This window comes from Aphelocoma coerulescens, chromosome 1, assembly GCF_041296385.1.
Source record: "Aphelocoma coerulescens isolate FSJ_1873_10779 chromosome 1, UR_Acoe_1.0, whole genome shotgun sequence".
NCBI classification, from domain to species: Eukaryota; Metazoa; Chordata; class Aves; order Passeriformes; family Corvidae; genus Aphelocoma; species Aphelocoma coerulescens.
In genome coordinates, this window is record NC_091013.1 from 42819622 (window position 1) to 42836934 (window position 17313).

The 17313-nt window shown below is 37.8% G+C and overlaps 1 protein-coding gene across 1 annotated transcript in view; it reads right to left on the reverse strand.

Moving 5' to 3' along the window:
- GPC6 (glypican 6) overlaps window positions 1-17313 on the reverse strand; it is a 754465-nt gene that overhangs the window by 524849 nt on the left and 212303 nt on the right. Inside the window, exon 2 of the mRNA XM_069008450.1 lies at window positions 8653-8811. Within this exon, the coding sequence (XP_068864551.1) occupies window positions 8653-8811 (159 nt within the window). The remainder of the gene's footprint in view (window positions 1-8652; window positions 8812-17313) is intronic.

Consider the following 17313-nt stretch of genomic DNA (forward strand, 5'->3'; position numbering starts at 1 on the left):
GAATCAGTGAAATTCAGCATTTCAAGGTATTTAGAAAAACTGGAACATTTCAATAATATAGGTGCCATGCATTGTTTTAAGTTCAAAGATTTCAGAAACAACACCTGAATGTTCATGCACAGTAAAACAAGCAAGAAATGCTGCAACATGGATAATCTAATGAGGTTTGTGTCTTGGTGATCTGTGTTTGTTTTGCCTGTGGCAGCCTGGCCAGCAGAAACTGCACACCTCGCGGTGGTGTCACATTTAACACCAGCTCGGTGGTGACTCTGGTGTTACACTAACCAACTTTGCCAGCCCTCACCAGCACCCAGTGGGGCTGCCCACGCAGAGAACGATGGCTGCTGCTTTCTACCAGCACCCACACAGGCAAGAGGGATTGCAACTCTTGGAGTCTAGGCAGCATGTGTTTAATTTTATTCTCATCTGTTGGTAAAGAACAAGACCTAATGTAAAGCAAGTAGGGAAGACTTGAGAAGCAATACCTCTGTGCCACATCTTTCCTATCTTCTTCCTGAATATCTGGTAGCTCTGATTTATATGTGCAATTTTCATAGTTGCCACTAAGTATAGCACAAGTGGACCTTCATATGCCTGCTTTTAAGTTTTCTCTAAAAGTATTCTTATTGAACATAGGCATTTAGGCATACAGCTCCCTTCTGTCCCCATCTTACTGCTGAAAGTGACAGTCCTCCCAGAAATTGACCGTCCTCCCAGAAATACTCCTCCCAGAAAAAGTGACAGTCTTCCCAGATACTCCTCCCAGAAAAAGATCCACTTCCATCTTTTTCTGGTAAACCATAGAGCAGAGGTAAAAGGAAAAAAAAGGAAACTTTAATTTAAAATAAACTCTAAAAAGTATTTTAGATAAGCAGAGGAACAGGGACAGAGATTCATTAAATCATTTTTCAGTATTACAGGAACCTTTTCATGATATACTAAGTTTCCTTTTAATTTCCCAGTTGTTTGGACACACAGGCAAAAGAATTAGGGAAAGAAGGTCAGCAAAAAAATAACAATGCCTGTTTATTACAGTCAAGGGATTAATCTAAAAAATAGTATTTCTGCATTTAATGAGGGTTGAGGACAACAAATGAGAAATTATAAGGCTACAGTTCCTATTATCCAAAGTGCTGACAATATGTATGAATAGCGTTTTTTCATAGCTTGGGTTTTATATAAAGCCCCTATTTTTGATTCTCACAGCATGGTTTTGTCCTTGCATTATGTCAGGTAAGCACCTACCATCAGAGTAAGAATCAGGTATGGGCAAGAGAGTCTCGGATGAACGACTGCAAGAAGACATCAGTATTATGGACTTGAGACTGAGTCCATTATTAATTCTATTCTTGTCCATATGTATAGGAAACATCTTTAATCGCAGAGGTTTTAGTAATTGTAAATCAGTAATTTTACTTATGGGTTGATATTTTTAAGGATTGGACATTAGAAAACAATTTTCATCATAAAATATTAAAAACATACACTGTTCAGAGCTTCTCTGAAGATTAAGTGCCATTTGAATTCAATAGGATAGTGTTTTTTTCAACCAACATAAGATAATAACTGACCTCTATAGTGCCTGCCTGCCTCAATATTTTAAAGATCTTTTTCCTACAAAATACTGTATTAAAAAAAAAAAAAAGGACATCTTCTGCAAAAGAGGCAAACAAAGCACAAAAAAGAGTCTCAAAAGTTTTTTAGATGTTTCACTCCTTTATTCTGTTCCATTTATCTGAACAAATGTGTAAGTAAGTCCATAGTATAGGCATCTATGTCACAACTAAATAACCTTTCTAATCCATATAGAGAAATAAGCACTCCAGGGAAAGATTTTTCCAGACCTATTTAAGGTGTAAACTTTACACTAACATGACCTGCACCTCTCATTCCCTGCTGCCTACTGAGGGAACACACTATATCATGAACATGAACCTACACTAACACTCCATATCATAGACATTTAATCATCAGCAAGGCAAAGTCTGCTTTCTGTTGCATGGGAGAAACACTGTATCCCTGCCCTCTCAAAGCCTGTTTGGGTTTGGCCATACCTGGACAACATGCTTTCCAACGAGACATATTTGAGAGTGGGTGATGCCCACTCCAGCTCAGGGTAGCACCTTGTCCTTTGCTTTGCAGTTTCATAAACTTGATGCAGCTGGTTAGAAAATGACTGTTCCTCTGATCAGCTGCACTTAGCAAATGAAACTGAGGAAGAGCAGAGCCCATCCAAATGCACAAAGAGCATTTCCAGCTTCAGGGAGTGTGCGTAAGACACCAATTCTCCAGCCTTTCAGTACTGGACTTGGCCAGGTTACAGGAATTTGCATCCCTGACTGGAAACTGTTCTTATTACTGGTCCAACCATTCCTATCCAAGTTTTGTAGGCTTGCCATCTCTCTTTTGGTTAATTAAACAAGCAAAAAAAATTAGCTTTAATGTAGTTCACAAATTTTAACATAATATGTGAAATTGATAAACAGTAATCTCAAGTCAAATCCTACAGGATTAGAGCCTAAAATTGTTTGCAGGCAATAGAGGTTTCTCCTAGACTATTCTCAGCTCTGATAGGATTTCAATTAGGTGTAGAATATTTTATTTTCAAATTAATGTTTCCTGTGAAATTTAAGGTACGGCATCTCTTACTAAAAATCTCTTTAATGCTTAGAAAGTTGTACCAGATGTCCAATGAAGACTTGCAAGCCTCTACATGCTACCAGTCAACAGATGTTGCATATTGTTAAGGCTTCTATTTGCTCTAAGACCTGTATTTTGGCAAACACAGAACTTACATAGTGTGTTAAACCAGTAGATTAACTATATGTAAACTGTGGCCCTGCTAGCACTGTTACAGCAAAGCAGTTGTGGATTTTAAAAATCCACCTGTCCTGCAATGGATTTTGCATTTGATATGAAACATGTTGCAAAGCAACACTGAAATCTTGTAAAAGAAACAAAGTAAAAAAAACCCAACCAAACAAACAAAAAACAAAAACAAACCAAAAAAAAACCAAAACCAAAAACAACCAAAAAAACCATCACCATCTTGCCCAAAATACCGAAGCCCCAAATATGTGGTCACCCAGCTTTGGCATGGTGTAGCCTATGTGCTGCCTCAGACATGGCAGCACTAGAATAATATATCTATTTGACTTTCCCACACTCCAGCAAAGCTCCCTGCCTCCCAAATAGGTCTGTGGAAAAGGCAGATCTCTATGACTTCCAGCTTTCAGAAACCAAACAACCAAGCCAAAAATCTTCATGTGAAAACCAAGCCCTTTTGCTTTGGATGCATGAAAAGCAAAGCATTAAAAAAATATTCTGCCGGAAGTCCATCTGCTGACCACGACAGCACCAGTGTACAAGTGACCTTCTGTGTTGCTGTATTCCCTGTCTTCTGCAGAAATCCATAGAGGTCAGGGAGCCTACAGGCATGAGCTAAAGCTCAAGGCAGACGGGAAAGCTGGGCAGCAAGAATAGGAGGAAGGGGGAGCAGAGGGCAGGAGACTTACACTGGTCATGGAACTGAACTTCAGTGTATTCCAGCTTCAAGCATCTCCCTTAGTTCACTTTTCACACATTTTTTTTTTATGAGACAGTTTAATGAGACAGTTATACCTGGCTATAATAGTTCATCTCCTTGAAAAGTTCTTACTTTGTTGGAAACTTCACAAAACATATTTTTTTCAGCTCTAGCTCTAGCTGTAGCATCAAGAAAAGATTCAAACCTGCTATCTTTCTCCAAGTTCTTTCATAAAGTGTGCAAGAAAAGGGAATATAGGGTGTCTGGGATGTTAGCTATTCTTGCAGGTATTATTTTGGGAGATCATCTGTGAAACTTTCTTTTCTGCCCTGTAATTTACACCACTACTGCTGGTAATGACTGTAAGACATATAAGCAGCACTAATGGGTATGGATCACTGTTCTCCTAGACTGCAAAAAGGAGCATGGGGAATGATGACACTGTATGATAAATCAATGTGCAGCTGCAGCTTGATCCTTAGGCTTTTTAGGTTATTTTCCTTAAAAGGCATCATGCCTCACACATTCCGCTGAAGGCTATCCATATCCATTCAAGTTCATCATAGCTATTCTTAGACATTCCTTCATTTTCAACACCACAGCTAAGACTGCTACTGTAATTTTTAATGAGAATGAGGAGATAGTGTGTCTTTTATCAGGTTCAGATCTATTTAGCTTTAATGAAAACTCTTTGTTATATTTTTTTCCTATTCTTATTCAAAGGATTAGTGAGAAAATGTCACTGAACAGCTACTTGTCTCCTCATTAACATTCATGACAAAAGCTTCCGGGCAGGGGCTGGTTTCGGCTGCTGATGGAGCAATACTTAAAAGAAATTGGCTTGTGTGTGAAACAGCTGCTCAGCAATGTCACTATGCAAGGGAATTGGTGATAATAAGATGATACTATTACAGCTACACTGGGAGTGTAATATATTTTAAGCTACTTTGAGGTATACAGTGGAGGTCCAAGAACCAGAGCATGATTACTTGTCTGTTGTTAGGAATAGCAAACAGCTGATCATTACGTGTCTGCTTTTATGGGTTAGTCTTACACAAAGCCTTGAGGTAAGAGAAAAATTTATATCTGCTGGAATTATTCATTTCCTGTGTGTTTCCTATCTGCTGGAAAGGCTTTTTACTCCTTTTCCTAGTGTTTGGAAGGGTTTGTGTGTCCCATTGCTGAAACAGGCATTGCACTCTTTGCTAGGACAACTGAGCACTCATTGTTTCATAGAAACTTTTCTCATTTCAAGGCTTTATTACTTGGCGAGATTCTTAGGAGAAGATTCTATGGATCCTCATGCACCTATAAGTGAAATTCCAGATACTGATTTTGCTTGAAATGACCATCCAGTATGTTAATGCAATGACAAATGTGCAAATGTACATATTACATATGTAAACATCTGCACATAATGCTCAGCCAAGAAGCAACTAGCAGCTGGCATTATGTTGTGTAGTGACTTATGCTAATGCACACCACTGGTCTAGAACATGGAAACTGAACGAAAAATTATATTGTCAGATCAATGGTTCTGAGACATCGCTGAACCTCATATACTATGAGGAATAAATGAGTCTAGAAGAATGGAGCAGTCGACAGTCCCAACACAGTGGCAGCCCTTTAGAAATGTGAAGTACAAATGAATAAGAACTAAAAGATTATGAAGGGCTTTAGGATGCAAGAACTGATTGTCAGTTAAAAGAAAGGTATAATTTTTTCTGATCATAGCTGGTTCCAAATTGCTTAGTAATTTCTAAAGTTCTCTGTTACAAATTTCATCTTCAGATTCTATTGCTTTTAGTTATTATAGAAATTTAGTTCTTGTAGAGATTTGGAAGTACTGCACTTCAGGTGAAATGAAATATAAAATTGACATAGAAATTATGTAGGAACATTGCCAACAGGCTGAGGGAAAGGAATCTTCATCTCAGCTCAGCATTGATAAGGCTACACATGGAGAGTTAGGTCCAGATCTGTACTCCCAAGTACAAGACAGATATGGACATGCTGGTGCAATCCATGCAAGGGGCAGTAAGATGATGAGGGGATTGGACTATCTAGACTATTCTAGAAGCAGAGGCAGAGAGACCCCAGAGAAGAAAATGCTCAGGGCATCTCATCAATGTGCATAAATATCTAGTGGGGGGATGTATAGCCCAGTGACAGGACAAGAAACAATGGGTACAAACTAAGAAAAACAAAAGAAAACAAATCAGGAAATTCCATGTAAACACAAGAAAACACATTATTGTGAGGATGGTCAAACACTGGCACAAGTTGCCCAAAGATGCTGTGCAGTCTCCCTCCTGGAGATATTAAAAATGCTGCTGCACATGATCCTGGGTATCCTGTTATCCCAGGATGCTGAACCTGCTTGGAGAAGGAGGTTTGACAAAGACACCTCCATTACATCTAAGCCATTCTCGGATTCTGTGATTCTGTGTAAGAATGTTTGTCTCACCAGAGGCTAAAGAGACAAAGTTCAAGTTACAGCAGATTGAGTTCCATTTTAGATTAGATCACGAATAGGAATCTAGGAAAAAATCCTGAAAAGGAAAACAGATCTCAAATGGCCTCTCAAAATGGAAATCACAACACCATTCTATCTGTGCTTAAGTGTATGGTTGTGGAGTAGAAAACAATAAGAAAGACAAGGCTTATGAAGGTCAGGTCAAAATTCAACAGTGTTCACATACCTCTAAAAAGTTTTATGTTGCAAAACTTAGCATTACCCTAAGTTGTCTAGTACAGCATAAAAAAAACCCCCTGTAAAATCTACAAGATACCCCTTTGATGTCCTTTCAAGAGTTTTCAAAATTATATGAATGTCTGAATGAAAAAGAGCTTGGCAGCAACTATAGTTTAAATTAACTCCTCATGGGAGCAACGCTGATATCTACCTCAACATTACTTAGATATTCAACTATTCTTTTATTGCTTATATATGCTGCTCTTGACAAACACAGGTACTGTGCAAAACTTCCATAAAATCATCACAATTGGCTGTATCTCTTCTGTTATTTGTGGTGTACTAGCATTAAATGGCAGAATCATGTATCAGAATTCCTTTGTGCAATCACAGTACCAAATTAAAAAAACAACATCAAAAATGGATAATACTCGAACAGTTAAAACATGGACATTAGCTATCAATCTTTATATTGCATTATATTGAAAAGCATCACGCTATTTTAAACTGCAAGAAATCTAGCTGATTTTACACTGATGGTCTATTAGGTGGATATATTTTTCCATTAATGTCTTTGCCCTTCTAGAAAGAAGCAGTTTTTCCATACAAATGAACAAATTTTGAATAGCTTTAGAATGGCACTGAAATCCTGAAAGCATACACAAAGTTCAAATGCTCTTTGATAAGATGTCACACTGCAAATTCCATTTAAAACATCAGTAATAAGATAGAAGAAACTACTTAGTCTTTTATTCCAAGTTTCTGTGGAGCAGATCCCAGAGTGGAGTATTAACAACCAATCAGTAACTTCCAGCTATACCTTACCATCAGTATTAAGAAACAAAATTTCAGATTACTGAAAAACCCATCATGTTCTTAAGTTCAGTGCAATACAGAAAAGCCTGAAGTTGCCAAAGAATTAGCAAAGTGCTGTCTGATCTCTGTGGTCAATGAGCCCAGTGTTTTCAGAGTGCTGCATGGTCACTGAACACCAGCAACCACCCCAGCTTCCTTCTAGGAAAAAAAACCCTGTACATGCCATAGATGGTTTGAAATGTCTGTTCTGCTTGCACACTCATCTTGTAATACCACACACAACTTCTGGATTTTTTTTTTTTTTAAATCCTTTGAAGACAAGTAAATTTTTTAAAATCCACTACACAAAAAATTCCAATTTCACATTAAAAAGGGAAGTCATCACATTTCAGAGGAGTGCAGTCATCCCTACCTTCCAAGGACACTCTCTAAATTACATTAGCATCTGATCTGCTGCTAGGGACTTTCCTCCAGCTCATTCTCATATTACACATTTTCCATTCCCTTTTTTATAATTCATTTTTTCTTCTGTGTCATATTGAGTGAATCAATATTAGAAAAAAACTCTTTAATTGGATAGTAATACAGAATTACCCATAGGAGTTAGAGCCATCTTCACTTCTTTCTAAACGCGACCTAAGAGTTTTGAAGCAAGCTTCCAACTTCAGAGATGACATTTCCACCATTCTCCTAAATGTGTGCATATGACCCATTACCTGGGGTTAGCCAGCTTTAGGCCACCTATTTGCAGGCTTTTTCACCTGCAGGCAGCTCTGGATTCCTCTCTGCAATGCTGATTTACACCTCTTAATGCCAGACCTTTTTTAACTTACACATATGCAGAAATGCTCAGGGTGACACTTTCAACACAAATACAGGTTTCATATTTAGATAAAACCATGACTTGGAAATATGGACACAACCATAAAAACAGCTTAATGTTCATTATCAAAGACAAGCACTTAGCAAACTGTGACACCTCAACCTTGATCTTGCACAGATCTTATAAAGGTTGATCACAAGGAAATAAAACCCCCAAACTGTTCTTGCTGGTCCCTTCTAGGTACAAAAGATGTATTCAATACTGCTTAAGTGGTTTGTATGATAATCCCTCTCAAACAGAACTTGAGGCCTTAGTGTTTGGAAGCCAGAAGCCCTCTTAGAGCCTCTGTCTATCACAAGAAAATCATGCAGGAAAAAAACAACAGCCTTAAGGCTATAAAAAGGCAGACTACACAAATACTGCTCCGCAATAACAAAAATCATGGGAGATCCATAGTTCATCTTGCAACAGTGAACATAATTACAAACCTAAATTTTGCATTTGAAACTAGGAGACAAATATTATAAAGCTCTCTATGCATATCTCATCTCTTTTTTCAACATTAGCCAAGCCTGCAGGCACTTAACAGTGTGATTCTTGATGTCATTGTAATTAAAGGCAGTACTCACAAGGCTGATAAGCATACCAGCTGTATATTAACCCTTATCTTAGCCAAACTGACAACTGCAAATGTGATATCTAATTGTAAAGAAAAGAACATTGGAATTTATTATGGATAACTGGCTTTTAAATCCCATAACCTTGAAAATAAGTAATTTATACCCAGCCTACCGTCAAACTTCTTGTGCCGGGATACGAAAGTCGTGCGTACAAAGTGACTTGTCTCCTCCACTAAGTTTTCAAACTCCAGTTTGCTCTGTTGACTTAACTTGTCCTCCATTTCTGAGGTGCAGCATGTATATTCCTGAGGGCAGATTCTCAAATGTTCCCCTGGAATCACAAGAAAAGAAGGAATTATAAATCTTTCAATATGGATAGAAATGTGCAAGAACCAAATATACGTGATGGCTCTTCAGTTTGGGTGGGCTACCCAGGGACCTCTTTAAGGCTTGACTTAAAGAGCTTGACAGAGAACATCTTGAACTTGTATCAACTACTTTGCTATAGTTAGGTTCCTCGCAGGGGAGAGGACACACATTTTGGAGAGTTGTTTTGATACTTCAAGAAGTAAAACTGTCTCACACCAAAAGTGTTCTCCCATGATGAAGAAGCCTTCCACATTTACTAAAATGCGCTTAAAATCTGAAAAACAATTGCTTGTTTTCTGCTTGTATTCAAATTGCCTGGAGAAATACCTAGTGAGATTACCTGTTACAAGTCTTTGGAGCTATCAAAAACTGAAAAACAGAAATTATGCATTTGCTGTCAAAACCTGAAGAACAGAAATTATGCATTTCTGTAGACAGATCCCACTTTCCCAAGCGCACCAAAACATTCTTCCCTTCTCCCCTTTCCTTCCCTTCTGCTTAAGTGTATTTTAATGATTTTATTTGGGTGTCACATGTTTTCTGGGGCAGCATTTCTTGTCAGACTGAGCAAGTGCTCTGTTGAATAGGAGAAAGCAATGAAGAGTTTAATTAATGCTTATGTTATACGGAAATGCAATGTAAAAGGTAATGAAAGCTTCTTATTTAATTCAATAGATTTATCTCTTGAAGCACTCTGCCAGTTCTTCTGACAATATTGCTTTCTTCAGTACAATTTGCAAGTGGAAACCAATTCTTCAGCTCATGAAATTAAAATGGTCTGTTATTACATGAAATGTGAATTTCCAATTGACACTGTACTGAGGGTGTCAGAAACATTTAGCTTGGTTTGTACAAAGGCAGAAAATTCCACCATTTCCTCTTGAGAAATAAAGAGAATGATCTGCCTGTATGATTAAAGTTACTTGTAAGGCAATGAAAACATTTAGCTTTCTGTACACCGAATCCTGATTAAAAATCCCTCTGCAAATCTCTTAAAGGTGAAAATAAAATGATATACAAAGCCCAAGGGTTAAATAAATACTGGGGACCTGATTCTCATTTATATCAAGGCTCCTTTCTACCACTGCTGAGCCATAAAGAAGACTTAAATGCAATTTATACCCACTTTAAGGCTGCTTTTCACCATTCTTATTATGTAGTGAGGAGAACCAGGCCCTAAGTTTTATGTTTCCCAGGGGTATAATACATTTAGCTGCTGCATCATTTTGAAGACAGCATCAAAAAGAGGTTTGCACATGCTTAGAATAAACACTGTCTTGAATTTGCCCTCACCTTATTCCAATTTATGTTTTGGTTCTCGAATGAAGTATTTTAATTTGAAATTTAGTCATTCCTAAATCCTGACTCCTCACCCCCATCTTAATTTGTTTTTTTTTCTGCAAGAGTTCATAATATATGAACTATACTGCCATGAGGTTTCTTTTAGCAGTCTCAAGACTTTTAAAAGCTCACAGCTATATATCTACAGAAAGGACCATTTCATTATTAGTTACTCTTTGGTAGTACTACCTACAAGTCCCTATAGTCATGTCCAAATCCACCATGATAAAAAACTTAGTATAAACCTGGGAAAAAAATATATCCCATGACCATCAAAATATTGTAGGGATTGCTTCCCATGTCTGCTACACCCTCCCACCACAAGAAATTAATTCCTCTCCATCCTCAAAGTCACACATCTAAGCCATAAACAACATATACAGGGACTGGTGAGCCAGCTGCTGTCAAACATAAAAGATAGTGGCAAACTAATGTTTGCCTTACCCTCTACATCTCTGTCACATTAAACTGCAACTATTCAACAGGTAAGGGAGGTATCATAATAAGAAACAATAAAGGTTATTTTAGTAACAGTAATGTGAGTTTTTATTAGATGTCAGAAGGACAAGTAAAGCTGAAATATTGTGTCATTAGAAGCAGTGCTGTGTCCTTGATTAAATAAAAAAAATACCCCATCCATAATGTCTGCTCCTTTCCTCGATAAATCCAGGGTTTTTTCCTTATTGAAAATACCTACTTTCCCAGTTCCAGTCAGACTGGTAGTTTATGCTTTCTATTATGATAATGATCTCTAGTGCCATTGCAACCAAGAATTTTTATAAAATTTTGTGCTTGTTCTTATCAAACCTCCAACTAATGTAAAAATTGCCAGGACATAATTTTCTCAACACGAACCAAGGGCTTTGGGGTTTTTTGGTTGGTTGGTTGGTTTTCAGGTTTGTTTTGTTTTGTTTTGTTGTTTTGTTTGTTTTTTTTTTTGTGGTTTGTTTTGGTTTTCTTGTTAGTTTGAATATTTTTAATTAAGGGGTGTGAGCTTTATTTTGGATTTTTTTTCTTCTTTTGTGTAAATCTGTGACCTAACAGGCTGTTTGGATTGGAAATAACTCTTCAGGCTAATTTGATTGTGCTTCCTCTGATTTCTTGAATTGGGTCATTTACCATTTGCATTTTGTAAAACATTGTTCCATTACCATAGAAAGAGTTTAATCACTAATTTGTGTATTTACACACCTCAAGTATTTTGCAAAATGTGCTCATAACTAATGTACCAGTTCTTGCCCTGGGAAACTCCATATGGTCTAGGTTCTTACACTAATTTTAGCAACGATTTTTACAGCACAAGTGCATTGGTTATAACTGACTAGTTTTTTCTTGTTGCAAATGGTGTCTCCCCAAACAAGTTGGACATGAATGTAGTTACACTGCCCCAGCATTCTGCCACATCTGCTGAACAGCTATTAACTCAATATTCCCAGTGACCTACCACAACTCTTCTAACCACCACTTCCAGCTGAAGATGCTGACCTACATATCTCTCCTCATGTGGCTTATGTTATATAAATCAAATCAATTGCCTACTACAAATTCAGCTACCAGTATTCAATTCCAGTTTTATTACAGCTGTAATCTCACACCTGCCTTCACATGATCCAAACTGGCAAGTTTTGCAGTTGAATTTGGCAATCCTGCTAGCATGCTGCTTTGAAGTGTGATAAAGCAATTTATAAAGCACTTGTTTTATATTCAGATGTATTGCTGTTTGGTGTCCTTAAAACATGCTACAAAACTCAGAAGTCTTTAAAAAATCACAACTTACAGCTCTCAAGCTGAATAAATGCTTTTACTGTGTATCAAAATGCCTGAACTGATCTGAGCATGGTAACTACCTGCAGGAGATACAGTGTAAAGGATCGGTAAACTCTATGGAATATAACATTACCCTTAACAATTTAACCACCAGATTTCCTGAATACGTGATGCAAGCATTGGTTACATTATTAGAAATGGAAATATTATCACTTAACATATTTAACATCAGGCAGAATTTTTTATGGGCCATGTTGCAAGTTCAGCAATTTTGGAAGCAATTCTTTCTCAGGCAGTCAAAATTTTATAGTTTCTATCCCAATCACAAATTTAAAACCCTGATATTGTTCTGTTCACAGAATGATAGGGCTAACTGTATGACTGGGGAAAATAGAAACACAGTCACCAGCCTGCCTCACAAATCCAGCAACAAATAAAAATTAATTAATACAAGGGGTAAATTAAAGATGTGCATTCAAACTTGATTACCTTGTATACATCAACAGAGCCTAAAAGAAGGGAAGATAGCTCTGCATTCTTCATCTTGCAGGTTAGGTTAATGTAATTTGGCTTTGTCATTAGCTGTGCTCTTTAAAATTAGAAATACTTGCTTCAGACCTACTCATATTCAACCACTTGTGGAGAAAGGAGTGGAATTTATTAACAGTATGAACTTTAACAAAGAGAAGTATCAAGTCCTGCACCTGGAACAGAATAGCCAAAGAGCCCAGTACATACTGACCCCTGTGTGGCTGGGGAGCTGCCTTGCTGAAAAGGATGGGGGGGCTCCTGGTGGACGCCAAGCCAACATGAGTCAACAGTACCCTGAAGCAGCAGAACTAAATCTGATATGGGTTGCATCCCCAGGGGCATTACTAGCAGAGGTACAGACATGATCATCCCACTATACTCTGTGCTTTTCAGGCTGCACCTGCAGCACTGTGCTCCATTCTGGTCCCCACAATTCAAGGAAGATGCAGAGTGGAGAGGGTCCAAGAAGCATCATGAAGATGCTCAAAAGACTGGAGAACCTGCCAAGTAAGAAAAGATTGAGAGAGTCAGGTTTTTTTCCCCTGGAAAAAGACAAGGCTCAGGAGGGAACCAATCACAATATTACAGTACTTAGAGGGCAGGTACAAAGAGGATGAAGGCTCTCTCTTCACAAGGAGCCACATGGACAAGAAAAGGGGCAAAAAATACAAACTGCACCAGTAGAAGTTTCATCTCAGCATAAAGAAGAAATTTCTTAAAGTGAGAACAATCAGTCACTGGAACAACCTCCCCAGGGACATGATGGATGCCTCATTGCTGGGGGTTTTCAAGATTTAACTGGGCAGAGTGTAAGTTAACCCCATCTGGGCTCCCTTTCCTACAGTGCCTGAGACCAGATGATCTGTTAGCATTCCTTTCAAAGTACTTCAGAACTTCCTACCTCTCATAATTATAAAGGACTGAAACCACTTGACTTTTGTTTCTAAACTAACATTTTACACCCAATTATCTGCATTTTCTGTTATTTTAAAAGATTATTTTAAAACTGTGATGAATAGAGTTAGAAAAACCTCATTGAACTTTAACCCTTGCCCACTGTTCTGAGATTTGGATCATTTTCAGTATTGATGATGACATTTCTGAGTATCATTGAAGTTTTTGAAGTTTTCAATTTAAGTTCTCTGGTGAAATCAGGAGCATGGGAAACTCTTAATGATCACATTATTAATTTTCTATTAGAGAAAACTATTATTCTCCAATACACTTACAACATTCTCTCACACAATTTCTAAGAGAAAACAATGCTGTAGAATAATTTGACTAACAATCATCTTTAATTTTAAAAAAAGCCCAAGCACCATTATCATGTTTTCTGCATTAACTTATTTAGCAGTTAAAAATAAATTAGAAACATGAGTTTTAGCATTTCAGGCAATATTCAAATAGTGAAAATTAAAATATCATTTTGTTGGACAAAACCCTGTTCTCTAACCAAAAAGTCCTAAGGCTCCTTCTGACTTTGTAATTATCATCTCTGTGGGGTATAACAGCCCTGCAAAACTGCACCTGACATTCAAGTCACAGATTGAACTTTCCTACTCAAACTAAAAGGAAACAGATGATGTTTTAAATTAATTCCATTGTAATATTGGCCTGACAAGCGATGACAGGAGCAATATTTGCACAGAAAATGACAGCTGGAGGAAGGGAGGGAAACCTGTCTGTAACACACAGATCGTGCCATCAGACATAGCTCTCCTAATTTTAATCAAAGGAATATTGAACTTGAAAACCTTTTGTGTCTGGTGGACTCCAATAAATCTGTGCAACTACCCCAAGAAAGAAACTGACTCATTTGTTTGCCTCGACTCAAATAATTTTTGCTCAGATTTCTTTTGTTCCTTGAATTCTCTGAGGTCAATTAAAAAATTAATGCCTTCCAAACGGACTGATAATTAGTTAACAGTCTCTTCATTATAGGTCCCACAGGGAACATTCATTTACAAGAAGCCCTGACCCTGTTGTCCTTGGGAAGATTTCAGTAATAAGTTACTGAAGCCAAGGCCAAGGCAAACTTGTTCAGACTAAGACTATACAGATGCTCAAGAAAGAACTGAAGTCCCTCGAGTATTCCTAACTAAACTACTAGAAGCAGTACCACTACTCCAATGCTCAGGATCATTTTATTTCCCAAGCATACACAGTCAGACAAATTGTTTTTTGATAGCACAGTTTGTGAGAAGAATCTTTAGTTACCTCTTGGAGAGTGTATTACTGGCTTTATGCTCAGTGCCTTGTGGAAAGCAAACGGCAAGGCTGTGATTCAGAACTGATAGTTTCATCATCTCACTGGCTACATGGCTGCAATTTTCTGATTTCAAAGCATGCTCCCACCTGGGAACAGGCAGCCAACTTCCCCTCCCCCTCAATTGATTTTTGCTGTTTATTATGTCCCCTACTATAATAGCAGAAATATCTTATATAGCATTATAGTGAGAAGTAGAATACAAGCAGCACATTGCTTTACCATGACCATAAAACACAATGCAAGGCAGGCTTTAAATTTAATCCACCCTCAGAACAATTTTATGATTAAGATAGCAGGATGAGATTGTACACATTCATGTATTTATAAAGATTCTAATCAACATTCTTCAATTCAAGTAAAACAGAAATCCAAAGATGTGATTGCAGCACATGGCATATCAGAGACAGATTTACACCACTTAGGTTAGTATTACCTACAGAAATACTTCTGATATACCCACTGAATGTTGCAGTAGGAGAGAGTACTAGATTTAGCTTCCTGGGACTAACTGGGTATGCTGTAGTGCCCAAACCAGTCCTTAAGATAGTTATACCATTACTAATATACATGCATCAAAGGTTAAAGCTGAATGAGATACAGTCATGCCGTTTGGTTACACTGTCAGGTGTATTTTAAAGCTGTGCAGATCCCTTGCTAATGACTGTATTGTCATGCATAAAATCCATGTTTCTAAAATACGAAACTTAACAACTGTTTAAGAGTCATTTAAGACTCGTTACTCAAAATGCTCTCCTCTTATTCACATGGCTTCAGTCAGCCCAAGGAAACCTTTTTTGTGCTACCATTAAACATTAATCTACATTTCTGTCTTCTGATTAATAATGGCATGCTTCCTGCAATGCCAGTCACAGAAACAGCTCACAAAGACAAACATGATAAATGTTGAGTTGGTCATAAGTTCATAGGCTGTAATGGATATGTCAGTGGTAAGACTTTGGTGCTACTGCCATAAACTCTTTATTGAAATATTTTTCAGCCTAATCTCTTTCTTAGTTCCGTCAGGAAAAAGGGAGTACAAAAAGGGAGGCTACAATTTATAAAGATCTGAGAGTCAGGTTCTCATACTAACTCAAGGTCTACCCATGAAATTTCAAGGCCAGAAATGCTGGCACTTGTCCTTTAATTTCTGTTTGGAACCAACCACTGTGAAAAGCAAAATGCCTCTGCCAGCTCCTAAGTATTAACCTTACTGTAACACAAGTTGTAAGGCAAAAAGCTAAGCACTTTCTCCAAGTTTGTGTATTTTTGACTTTATAAGGGAGGGGGAAAACCCTTTTTTTTTTTTTTTTTTTTTTGTCCCCAAAGAAGCATGCTAAGAATATGTCAACAAGTGTAAAGCCCAGAGAAATCACTTAATGAAAGAGAGGCCAAATGCTGCAAAAAATAATGTCCTGTTACCCCCATGCAGGAATTCTGTGGTCTACGAGCCAAGTTTATTTGTCTCGGGCTTGGTTCTGCAGATCCAGTCGCTGCTACAATGTGAGAAAGTCCATGCTAAACCCAAATAAGATACTGGAAGCAAAGCACAGACAGAACTGTGGGAGATTCAAGAGAACTACTGACATGGGAAGGTATAAAACCCTACAGGAAAAAAACGTGACAAACTGGAGTGTGGCAATGAAGCAACAAGGAAAATCAGCTCATTCCTGACCTAAATGATGACTGTATGAACACCTGAGAATTATCAGGTGACTTATCACTGATGGTAATCAATCTATTGCTTAACCTCATAGCTCACTGGTTGTAGTTGGACATGCTCTGCTGTGACTCGGGGAGCCTTGACTCCCAGGGGTTGCGGAAAAACTTCCCCAGCTGCTCCTCTTGATCAGCCAAGTGGAAGAAAATACCACAGTAGTGGGTGCCTTTTTCTGCAAGTGGCATCTCCTTCAGGTGAGAGACTCTCAGAACTACTGAAATAAGTATTTAGGTCTTTCCTGAAGGTGCAGAAGAGAATGTTCTATGACTTCCCACAGTAAATTGTATGCAAGTAAGGAACTCAGACCTTTTTCTGCCCACTCTGATGAATCAACACTGCTGAAATGACTCTTCTTCAGTAACAGGCAATGCCAGCTGACCCAGGAGGAAGAAATAGAGTACAGATATCCCCTGAGAATGTGCCAGAGGAAAGTCCTCTCATGCAATTTTTTTTTTTCTATTGACTGACTACTTTTAGACTGCTTTGATTCACTTATGAGACAAATATAACTTCACAAACTGAAAATACCCATGTGTTAAAGTATGTATAAAAATACCCTGAATTACAAATCTTCTAATTATCAATATGAAAAAAAGATTTCTCTGTGGATATTGTCAACTACATCATACAAACAGAAATCCTGTATTATTAAAACCAAGGATAGGCAAGCTTTTGATGGATATGCAAGAAATTCTGAAACATTTTCAATAAATTGTATTTCCTTAGTGATCTCAGGGTTCAGCAGTGAGGACTGACATTCTTGAAATCCTGTTCATTACTGCTTTCAGATTCTCAGTTTCAATAATCAGCTGTCACATCTTGTAGAGCCTGGCCTGGGG